This window comes from Microtus ochrogaster, chromosome 4 (genome assembly GCF_000317375.1).
Source record: "Microtus ochrogaster isolate Prairie Vole_2 chromosome 4, MicOch1.0, whole genome shotgun sequence".
Classification (NCBI taxonomy): Eukaryota; Metazoa; Chordata; class Mammalia; order Rodentia; family Cricetidae; genus Microtus; species Microtus ochrogaster.
This window is the reverse complement of record NC_022011.1, coordinates 1,971,896-1,983,160: the sequence shown is the minus strand read 5'-3', so window position 1 is coordinate 1,983,160 and position 11,265 is coordinate 1,971,896. Positions and strand designations below refer to the sequence as shown.

General features: G+C 50.5%; 1 protein-coding gene across 6 annotated transcripts in view; it reads right to left on the bottom strand.

The window, feature by feature from the left end:
• Positions 1-140: 140 nt before the first annotated feature.
• Positions 141-11,265, bottom strand: part of Znf827 (zinc finger protein 827) — a 174,250-nt gene continuing 163,125 nt past the window's right edge. For 2 of the 6 annotated variants that reach the window (XM_005345384.3, XM_026777695.1), the window contains 4 exons: positions 10,707-10,873; positions 5,278-5,469; positions 4,765-4,942; positions 141-1,455 (listed from right to left, as the gene is read on the bottom strand). In XM_005345384.3, the coding sequence (XP_005345441.1) occupies positions 636-1,455; positions 4,765-4,942; positions 5,278-5,469; positions 10,707-10,873 (1,357 nt within the window). In that variant the 3' untranslated portion in view covers positions 141-635. Of the gene's footprint in view, positions 1,456-2,897; positions 2,931-4,751; positions 4,943-5,277; positions 5,470-10,706; positions 10,874-11,265 lie in introns of all 6 variants that reach the window. The other 4 variants (XM_026777697.1, XM_005345385.3, XM_026777700.1 and 1 more) reach the window with 4 other exon arrangements.

Here is an 11,265-nt window from a genome sequence, read left to right as displayed (position 1 = left end):
ATTATACACACATCACATACATACACACCACACACACACATTATACAAACATCACATACACACCACACACACACATTATACACACATCACATACACACACCACACATACACACATCACATACACACCACACACACACACACATTATACACACATCACATACATACACACCACACATACACACACCACACATTTTCTCTTTTCCAATCCACAAATATCCACAATAGCCCAGTCACCCAAGAGAAAACCCAATGTACCAGTAGAGAAGCTTCCAAGTGCTGACTGCTATTAAGGACATTCTCTTTAGGGTTTAACATGACAAAATTCCTTAGAGAGAGAAGTACTCAGGAGGCTGAGACTGGGAGTGGTGGCTGGGGAGGCATGCCTCTGAAGGGAGGAGCAGGCAGCAACACCTCTCTGAAGATTGGCTAAAGCAGCTTTCCGGTCAATGCAATTGGTATACATACAGAGCCAATTTTCTACTCCTTACTAAAGATATACAGTACACATGGTCCAGACCCCTGGGGCCTGTAGGTTTTGCAGCGACATACACCTGCTGGGGTTGTGTTTAAGTTTTGTGGGTTTTTGTCTTTTCCTGTCTCTGTCTCTTGGTTTTTGGTACAGAACGCGGCTGTCCTCAGACAGTCTCTGCTCTTTCTCTTAGTCCAAGATAGGCAAGGAAGGAGTGTTTGGGTGAGGGGATGCTGGGAGGCGCAGTTTGAGGTCGGGGAGGGTGGAATGTGAGATCCAGGTGGTTCTTGGGGTACAACATTGTTAAGGGAATGAGATGGGCAAAATCCGAGTTCCGGTATTTGTCAAGACGCAGTGGGGAGCCGTTGAAGGCCAAGGCCTTGAGCGCCAGGTTGGGCTCCGAGCTGCTGCTGTGGGCTGCTGACAAGGCCACAGTCTGCAGAGCCTGCGAGGCAGACATGACTGACAGTGGGGACAAGAGACTCCTGCCACCCCCCACAACCAGGAGTGGGGCTCCAGGGCCGGGTGGCTCTCTGGAGGCTGGACTCAGGCCTTTCTTGTCCTCCTCGGGGCCGTCTCCATTCTGGTGCTTCTTCACGTGACGGCTGAAGACGAAAGGGTGTGTGGTCTTGAACAGGCACTCTCCGCAGCTGAAGGTCTGGCGGGGGGCATGCTTCAGCTTCTTGTGCAGGTTGAGATTGTCCTTGCGCTTGCAGCTGTAGCTGCACTGGTCACAGTGGAAGGGCCGCTCCCCGGTGTGCACGCGCACATGCTCGATGAGCTTGTTGGCCGTCTTAGACAGGTAGCCGCACTGGTCACACTTGTAGTGGTTGCCCAGGCGATGCTCGCGGGTGTGCGTCTCCAGCTCCAGCTGGTTGGCCTTCACCGTCTGGCAGATCCGGCACTTGTACTCCATCTTGTAGTGGGTCTTGAGGTGGCACTCCATGGCAGCAGGGCGGTTGGTGGAATAAATGCAGAATGGGCACCTGCCAGGGAAAGCAATGCAAAGGAGGTTTAGTGAAGAGGGCCCAACGGCAACCCTCCATCTCCCCTCCTCACCAGCCTGCCCTGGGTCAGCCCTTGGGTCCCCAAGGCCTGGCCTGCTCAACCCTGCCACCTCTCAGATGGCCTTGTTTGGCTTCACTGTTGACAGGGAGCTTTGGGTGGTCCACTGAGCTGGTCTGGGGGCTCAAGGCTGCAATAGCCGAGGCCAGCCCTCACAAAGGAGCAGAGAATTCGGGGAGCAAATAAAGCTGGTACTCCCCTCCTGCCACCTCCCAGTCCCTGGGGCCCTCTCCACCCCCACCCCCACCACACCACGGGGCACAGCAGAAGTTGGGGCTTCCTGACTTCCCCTCTAGATGGGAGCGACACAGAGAATGGACTTTTCATGCACCACACCAAGCACACGCAGAAAGGCTAAGAGGTTTTAAGGAACAGCTTACAGGGGAGAGCCACCTCCAGCAAACAGTCACAGGAGCCAGAGTCGTGCTTACAAAAGGGGTGTTAGGATGAAAAGGCCTGTGCGTGTTCCTGTGTGCCAGTGGTGTGTGTGTGTGTGTGTGTGTGTGTGTGTGTGTGCACCAACATGTGGATTCTCAATATGTCATCTCCTGAAGTACCAGCTCTTTGTCAGGAATGGGAGGTGAGGACCGTGACAGGGGCCTGGGAGAAGGAAGTCCACACAAACGGCCCCTCTGTTCGTGAGGAATGAGAAGGAAGGGGACTGCTCTCCAGAGCTTGAAGACATTCTTAGGACATGATCATGTCATAGCAATACCAGTGATCCAACTGGAACGTGGATCCTCCTAGGGCAGGGCTTTTCTCAGGTTCTTTTGCATTCTCTATGATGCTCAGAAGAGTACTCAGGAATGCTGACTTGTGATCTGAGCATCTTTACAGGGGACAGAGGGAGATTCAAAGTGCTGGGCTGAGTCCCAGCTCCGGCACCTGACTGGGACCTAGGTGTCTCCTCTAGCAGGAGGCCTGGGTATCTCTGGCTCGGACTCTCCAGTCTTTCCGCCATGGGTCACACTACCACCAGCCCTGTCAGAGGGGCTATGAGGCATGGGGCGGGTATGTTTACAAAAGCTGCTTTGCTTCACGACTGGAAGCTGCCAGGTTCAAGTCTGTGGCTTAGAGGAGAACTGTAGCATGTGTGTGCTCTTTCCAAAAAGAATGCAGATGCCTGCGTGGTTGCCTCAGCTTGGACTCAGCTCCTGCAAGGCAGGGCTCGGAAGGGGACTGTCCTCAGAGGGTTGGAGAGGTGTTCAGCAGAGCCCAACAGTCAGGTGCACCGTGCACTACCTCCTCAGCACCAAGCTCGCTGTTAGCCCTTGGCCCTCAGCTCACAGAAGAGTGCACAGAAATATAAAGCCCATTCCCAGGTCAAGTGCACACACAACCCCTACGCCAAGCTGGGCCTTACCTAGAGGAGTCTGAAACTCACCACTGTCCTGAGCTACGGCAAAAGAAAAATAATAGTATAATCTTATTCGATCTGCATTATGAACAGGATATAGAGTACAAGCAGCCCCATCACAGAAAAGCATTTAGACATCGGCGGTCTGTCTTGTGTTAAGGACGTTTCTGTGACCCTCAGCTCCGTCTGCAGCTCACTGCTCAGGCAAAGCGCTCGCGCTTTTCCATGATCCCATTATTTATCCTAGAGACACTTTCTCAGGCAAATTAATTCTCTGATACAGCAAAAGAAACAAACAAAACAAAACTCACTGTAAAGCCAGAAGGCATTATCAATTTTTTTTTCAAAGTGTTCTTCTACTTGGATGTCCTAGAACATAAACTATCATACGGGGATGGTTAGCGCCGACAGGAAGTGTCTGACCTGGTAAAGCATTGAGGTCATCGTGCAAGCGTCCCCAGTGCATCAGCGGCCCAGGCCTGCTCAGGGTCTCAAAAGGTGAGAGGCAAGGCCCCAAGTGGCGTGGGTGTGACTGAGCTAGCAGAGGGCAATGATGCTACTCCATCCTCAGAAGGCAGATTTCTTCTTTTTAATAAAGAGTGTACAAATCTTGATAAAGGGACAGTGGGATTAAACCAAATCAAATTCCCAGCTAAGCTTCTGCCAGGAGTTTCCCATCTTAGCTGAATAGGTGATATAACCAACCCCTCTCTATGACCCTCCCACCTACACACCCCCAAGGGCAGATCACGATGGAAGGGCATCAGCAGCAGGTGCTATGTCCCAACTCTTCTGTTTTGTTGCTGAGGGTGTCCTGACCAGCCAGCCCCACTCTGCCCCCAGTGCTCCGCTCCAGGTCCCTCTGGGCTCTCCAGCTCTTACCCACCTCTCTGAAAGAGGCATGCCACCTCTCTGAGGTTGTTTCAAGGATAAAAATGTTTTAAAATGAGAGATCCCTCCCCTCCCCCACCACTTATATCAAGAAAATAAAAGGAAAAGTCCTTTCCCTATCCTTCTACCTACACGGTAGTTTTAGATGAAAATGCCCTGACAACTGCCTCTTTCTGGACCCAACTATTTTATGTTCCTGTCCCTTTACCTCATCCAAAATGCCTTGTGATTTGGGACTCTGCTTCCAGAATCACTGGAAGATTGAATTCTGGTAGTGCTGGGACACATGTTTCCTAAGGTGGGAATGATATTTTATTCTTCCTGTCTCCTTTAGCATCTGCGGTCAGGCTAGTCCCATAGCATGCTTGCTAAGAGCTGATGGGTCTCTCTTGAGGCCAAGGTCCTTGTTGCAAATACTGCTTAAGGAGGATGCTCCCTGTCTAGGTCTTTGGGTAAGGTGTCAGCATGTCTGCAGGAAGACATGAGGCACTTGATGTTTGCATGAACACTATTGCCTCTTGTTTGATCAAACCATCAAGATTCTACTTTGGGGGCTGGGGTGCCTACAGGACTTACTTAAAAGCTAAATATATGTCAGGCCATCTAAAGAATGAACACAGTAACTTGCAGCGACAACCTGTGAAATGGTCACTACCTGGGGACACTGGCCAGGAGTCCATTAAGTTCAAGTCTGAACACAACCCAGCACTGCAGTGTGAGTCTAGGTGCTCATGGTGGTCTGATGCTTTGCACTGGTCGGTGCCACGAGCCTGGGGGACTTGTGGCTTCTCCTGCTGATGTCGGTTGCCTCCCTTGGGGACAGCTGGACCACCATCTAGCCAGAGGCAGCAGATCTTTCTAACTCTCCCCACACCAAGCTCCCCGACTCTGTGACCCCCAAAACCTTCAATGGGAGGATGGGGGTAGGGCAAGGGGTGTTTAGTAACAACTCAATAAAAGATTCTGTACTTGCTTTCCTTACTTGAGCCCACCGGTGGGGACAGTGTGGCATTTCTTGTGCTCCAGCAGCTGTTCAGGGGTCTTCATGAACTTGTGGCACACGTCACACTCAAACATCCGGGTGATGAGGTGGATTTGCAGGTGGCGCTCAAACATATTCTTCGTTTTGCAGACAAAGTTGCAAAAAACGCATTCGAACCCTGAAAGGACCGAAGCTGGGTGTAGGAGTGTGTGGGGAAGGATAGGCAGGCAGACGTGGGCAAACGCCCCTTCCTTCTGACCCTGCATCTTGTAACACATACAGCTTTCTGGGTACCACTCCCCCATATCTCTGCACTAAAAATGGTTGAACGTCCATGCTCCCCTCCCCATCTTCCCATCACATATTTGAGCACAAATCAAGCCAAAGCAAAAGGCTCCGTTTGGGCAGTGAGCACCACGCTGCAGTTTGTTTTCCTCTCTAAGGTTTGTTCTTAAGACCAGGTCACCCTAGAGTGGACAGGGTGAGCAGGCCATGTCCACCTCCTTCCCTCACCTTTCTCTGGCTTCTCCTCGCTGTTCAGTGAGGGCTGGCTCCCGGGTACCACAGAGATGACCAGCAAGTTGTCCCCACCCTTGTTTCTCTGGGAGCTGTCTGAGTCATCTTTGCCATTGGCGGAATCACTCAAAGTTGACAGCGAGGATGAGGAGGGGCTGTTTGATTCACTGGGGGTCTTCCTGTCATCCCCTGGAAAATGAAACAAGCCAGGTCTGTTATGGAGGGGCTGAAACCCCTCAGAATGACAGCAGGTGAGGAAAGGGTGATACCAGCACCTGGGAGCTCATTATTTCCAGTGTCTCCAGGGCACCCATTAGGAACAGATTCTAGTGCAGCCCTTGTGAAGGCAGGTGTGGAATGTTGGGCCCAGATATGTGTGTGGGCATTTATGCAGGTCTTACAACAATTAAAAAATGACAATAGTAGCTAAGATGGATCACACAGAGTTCCAGGATGACAGCACGCACGGGGCTCTGCCAGCCCAGTGTGTACACACCACTCCTCTTATGGGCACTGTACCATTCCCACTCCATAGAGCACACACGTGAGCACTGTAGCACGTGCAGAAGTGCGACTCAGCTGACTGATGTACTCACACTCAGCAGCAGCACATTTGGCTCTGCTTCAAAGCCAGGCATAAGGAGGTCAGCAAGCCATTAAAACCTAGGGCCACAAGACTTTAGCATCCAAAGCCAGAGCTTCTGGGGTCAGATCTAATATTGCTACCAAAACAGCTAAAACCGAATATATCAAACATCAGTTTTTACAACACTGGACCTGAGGCAAGGAAGAGGTTGGTCTCTTAGAGGCAGGACAAAGGAGGCCAGCCCACAATTGCTTGGCTTCCTGCCCTAAGCTATGTCTTAGGTTGCAGGGCAGTAAGAGGGACACAGAAGGAGTCTGATGAACTCCCCTGGAGAAGAGACAGAGTCAGGGGTCTGGCGAGGTCAAAATGGACAGATCCTGCAGAACACAGTATCAACCAAGAGCAAGAACACAGAGAAAAATGCCCAGAGACTGCAGAGGTCAGTAGGACATGGGTCAGAGCGGCGGGGTGTGTGTGTGTGAGCAATCAACTATTCATGCCCAGGGCGGAGGAAGTCACCTGAGAACAGTGAGGGCAGCGCCTGGCACTCACACAGGGCTGGTCCTTGTTTCCAGCAGCAAGATCAGAGCAACACACAACTCTGGGCATTAGATGGGAAACTGAGGAAGGACTTTTAAAAAGGGGGCAACAATTAGTTCCAAGTAGATGAATTCCTACCTCATGATCCACACCTGTCTAACAAATCATATGGGAAAGATGCCGAAACAGCAAGGCTTCCAAGTGCCTATGTCCTAAATAAAGGTCAGCAATGCTAACAGGAACATAAGATACATAACTGAACAGCCAGCACGGTGAAGGATGTGTTTGGTTTCTAAACAAAGATTATCAGATATGCAAAGAAACAAGAAAAACTAGCTCAAAATGGGGAGGAAAGTCAACCAATGAAAGCTAACCCGGAGCAGCCAGAGTTTTAGAATTCTTAGTAGAGGACATTATAACTATGTTTTAAATTAAATTCCAAAAGTCAGACAGACACACAGAAAATATGGAAAGGTCAAATCATATTCCTACTGACAAAGACACAATGAGGGGATCGCTAGAGGGTCACACAGAAGAAGAAAGATCAGCCTGCTGAAAAGTTTTATATCAACTTGACACAAGGTAGAGTCGTCTGAGAGGAGTGAACATCAATTAAGAAAATGCCTTCATAAGATGGGGCAGTAGGCAGGCCTGTAAAGTATTTTCATAATTAATGATTGCTTTTGGGCGGTTCCACCCCAAGGCTGGTGGTCCTGACACTATAAGAAAGTAGGCTGAGCAAGCCATGGGCAGCACCCCTCCATGGCCTCTGGGTCAGCTCCTGCCTCCAGGTTCCTGCCCTGTGTGAGTTCCTGTTCTTACTTCCTCCAAGGATGAACAGTGATATGGCAGTGTAAACTAAATGAGCCCCTTCCTCCCCAAATTGCTTTTTGGTCATGGGTGTTTCATCACAGCAATAAAAATCCCAACTAAGATAATCAGTAAACCTCAAGTAATAGCTACAGGAAAGATCTGAAACGGAGCAGAACAAAGTACCCTCCCACGTGAAAAGAACATCACGGAGATGTGAGGTGATCTAGACAACATCATATAGACTGACGTCCTGATTCATTGGCTACGGCAGAACTTAACTGCCTGTTTCTTGGAGACACGGTCTCTCTATGGAACCCTGGCTGTCCTGGACCTCACTATGTTCTCAGACTAGCCTCGAACTCACAGAGCTCTGCCTGCTTCTGCTAGGACTAAACATGGGCGCCACCATGCCCAGCTGATATCAATTTGCTGTTGTTGTTTTGGGATAGGGTTTCCCTGTGTAACAGCCCTGGCTGTTCTGGAACACTCTGTGTAGCCCAGGCTGGCTTGGAACTCAGAGATCCACCTGCCTCTGCCTCCCGAGTGCTGGGATTTAAGGCGTGCACCTAGCTGACAATTTTTTGAGATAATAAAATGTTTCTAACTGTGGGAAACCAGAAAGCTCAGCATCCGAGAAGCTCAGTGAACGGCAGGCACGAGAAGCACGAGGAGCCAAGAAGGCACCTACCATCCCACCACTCAGGCTCTGAGGCAGGTCTGAGTTCAGGGCCAGTTTGAGCCAGATAGGGAGACCCCATCTAAAAGAAGAAGGCATCCATATCAAGACACACAGACATCATTGTTAAAGTGCTCAAGAACAAGCAAAGGAAAAAAAAATCCTAGAGCCTTGTGTGGTGTCATCCCAGCAGTCAAGGGGTCGAGTCAGGACAGGGGACCAAGGCCAGCTTGGGCTCTAAAGTGAGATACTGTCTAAAATAAAGTAAAAGAGAAGAAAAGAAAAAAAAATAAAAGAAAAAAGAAGAGACGAGAGTATTCCCAGGAACAGCCATAAGCAAAAGGTCGCATTACGTGGAGCAGACGTGAGAAAGACAGCGGGTTTTCCCACAGGAGCCATCCTGTGACAAGGCACCAAGTGACATCTTCAAAGAAACAAGAGACTGTCCACCTCCAACTTCAGACCTGCTGAAAACATACCATAAAAATGAAGGACAAACAAAGTTGACATTTAAAAAGATGAAAGAACTCATCACCTGGAGACTTGAATTTAAGAAAAATTAAAGTAAGTCTTGTAAATAGATGGAAAGGGCAGCAGAAGCAGCAGAGGCGCCGTCACCCAGGAGGAGTGCGGGGTGGATGGGGCGTGGCGTGTGGATCCATTTCTTCTCGAAGCATCTTTGGAAGGGAAGGAAAGTATTGGCACGCAACCCCAAATGACAGGGCTGGAGCCCACCTGGGAGGAGAAGTCTAAAAATGCCACGGAAGCTGGGAGGGGAAGGCAGAAGTGTACCATTTTGGGGTTCTGATGCAAAGCAGCATAAGCGTGAGGATACACAGTGGACTGCACATCATGTAGCATGAAAACTGGTTTATATAATTTCACAGTAACCTAGCTTATTAATGCACAGGTTCAGATGAGTAGAACTGGGCCAAAGTCAAACCTCTTGAAGCACTTCTAAACAGATTCTTACTGTAAAACTATCAACTTCTAACAGGGGTCTGAAAACAGAACCCGGTGGACTAGCATCCTGCTCTCGTCATCAGTGTTACTGAAACATGGCTGTTCTGATGGGTGGCAGGGAATAAGGACACAGAAGCAGGTGGGAGGAGGGGAAGTAAACCTGGGAGGACTTGGGAGGGGGAGTACAATCAAAATACCTTGTATGAAGCGCTCTTAGAATTCATAAAATAAAAACGGAAGGCCTGGGAACCTGGAACGTTCATCATGGGTGCATGGGAACTCTGCTTGAAGCATCTAAACTCACAAGCAACATTATCATCCCATTCCAACAGCGGCCACCAGCTGAGAGGCTCCACACATCAGACCAAACTTCTTCAGAGCGATCGCCTTTGGCTTCTGTCCTAACAAGTGAGACCATTCCTCCCAGGTTGTCTGTCAGCTCAGAGGGAACCACGTCTCCCTGAGCATCCTGTGGCACTTAGGAGGGGTGTTGGCACTGTTTAGTCATGAACCTGAAGTTTCTACTGTGCACAAGTTACCTTCTTCCTGCGCTGAGTGGTGGAGAGGGCTGCATTGGGTGGAGGGACTCTCAGGGACACACTGGAGCAGAAAGGGTGACAGTCAGGCTTTGCAGAAAAGACAAAAGAAGGGTGAGTGCAAAGCCAGTGCGAGCTGGAGAGAAGATGGCCTTTCCCTCCAAAATGCCAAGTTGAATTTGCCTTCCCTGTGGGTCTCCCAGCTCACCGACAGCCCACAGTGCTAATATGGTTACACTCAGACAGCTAACTGTAAAAACAGCCCCTTCTCACTCAGCAGAATGCCTCTCTGTGCACCCCAAGTCAGAGCTGCTCACTCAGCAGAATGCCTCTCTGTGCACCCCAAGTCAGAGCCGCTCAACTTACTGACAAAAAACGCAATTATTTTTTGCTGTTGGCACCGGTGATCCAATGGTCAGAGAAACAGATCCTTCTCGGCCATGCACAACGTCAGCGCAACTGTTGGGGAGATTCCCCTTCCTGCATCCTTCGAGAGCCAGCTATGTGATGGGCTGACCCCATGCCCAGGACTGGCAGTTAGCAACACTAGCTCTCAACATGTAAGCACTCCACGAGGGTGGGTGGGAGTAGAGGGCAGTCCCTCTCTATCCGGCTTAATAACTTCATGCTAGTGTCATTGGTAACATCGCTTCTGAGGGCGTAATTGCGAGGTGAAGGCAAAATGCTAGCATTAAATGGAAGAGGCTTTAAATGAAAGGTGAGCACTGGCCAGGCCGTGTTAGGTTGGTTTCAGAAGACGGTAGAATGAACAGACATATGTGTCATTGTGGAGCATGTAAGAGCCTATAGACCTGTGGGTAAAGTGCCCTGGTGCAGCAAGTGTCCTGCATGGTAGTCAGAAAAGCAGGAAGACAGACCACAGGACATGGAGCAAACCCTGCTCGGGGATGAGTTCAGAATCCATATTCTCCTCACTGACCTTGTGTGGACCCCCCCCCCCCCAGTCTCTATGCTGTGATTGTCAGGAGTGTTCACATTAGAGGGCTACATTGGCTGAGACAAGCAGGCAATTTACAAGCCTGGGGCGCAAGAGCTTAGGTGTGGAGGTGACAGCCAGGACCAGGTGAGGACTAAGCATGCAGCTCACGGGTCTCAGCAGAAGCTACCCCTGCAGCCAAGCCCAGGTCTACTTAAGGCTCGACACTATGACCACGGGAGTGATGTGGCCCTGGTGCTCCGGGGGGCCCTGCTCCTGTGAAGGAGGCCACATTAAGGTCTCAAGCAGTGAGAACATTTCTGGTACGTGTATGTCTGTGGGGTGCAGGGGATGGAAAAGGACAGGGATGGTCACCTGTGTGCTTGGTGCCAATGTGGTTCTTTATCTCTGCTTCCTCCATGGTGACAAAGTCACAGGCTGTGCAGCAAATGGAAAACATCCACTGCTCCTTGTCCACGTGGAGTGACATGTGGCTGACAAACTGGACATTGAGCTCAGTCTCAAATCCACACACGTGGCAACTAAAACAAGGAAGGAAAAGGGGAAGAGTGAGACAGGGTCCTGAGCACGGGCTGCTCAGTCACATACAGGGCACACGGCTGCTCTGTCACACAGGGCACGTGAGTGGCTGCTCAGTCACACAGGGCATGTGAGTGGCTGCTCAGTTACACAGGGCACGTGAGCGGCTGCTCAGTCACAAAGTGCACGTGGCGCTCAGTCACACAGGGCACGTGAGTGGCTGCTCAGTCACACAGGGCACACGGCTGCTCAGTCACATACAGGGCACACAGCTGCTCAGTCACACAGGGCACGTGAGCGGCTGCTCAGTCACAGAGTGCACGTGGTGCTCAGTCACACAGGGCACGTGAGTGGCTGCTCAGTCACAGAGTGCACGTGGTGCTCAGTCACACAG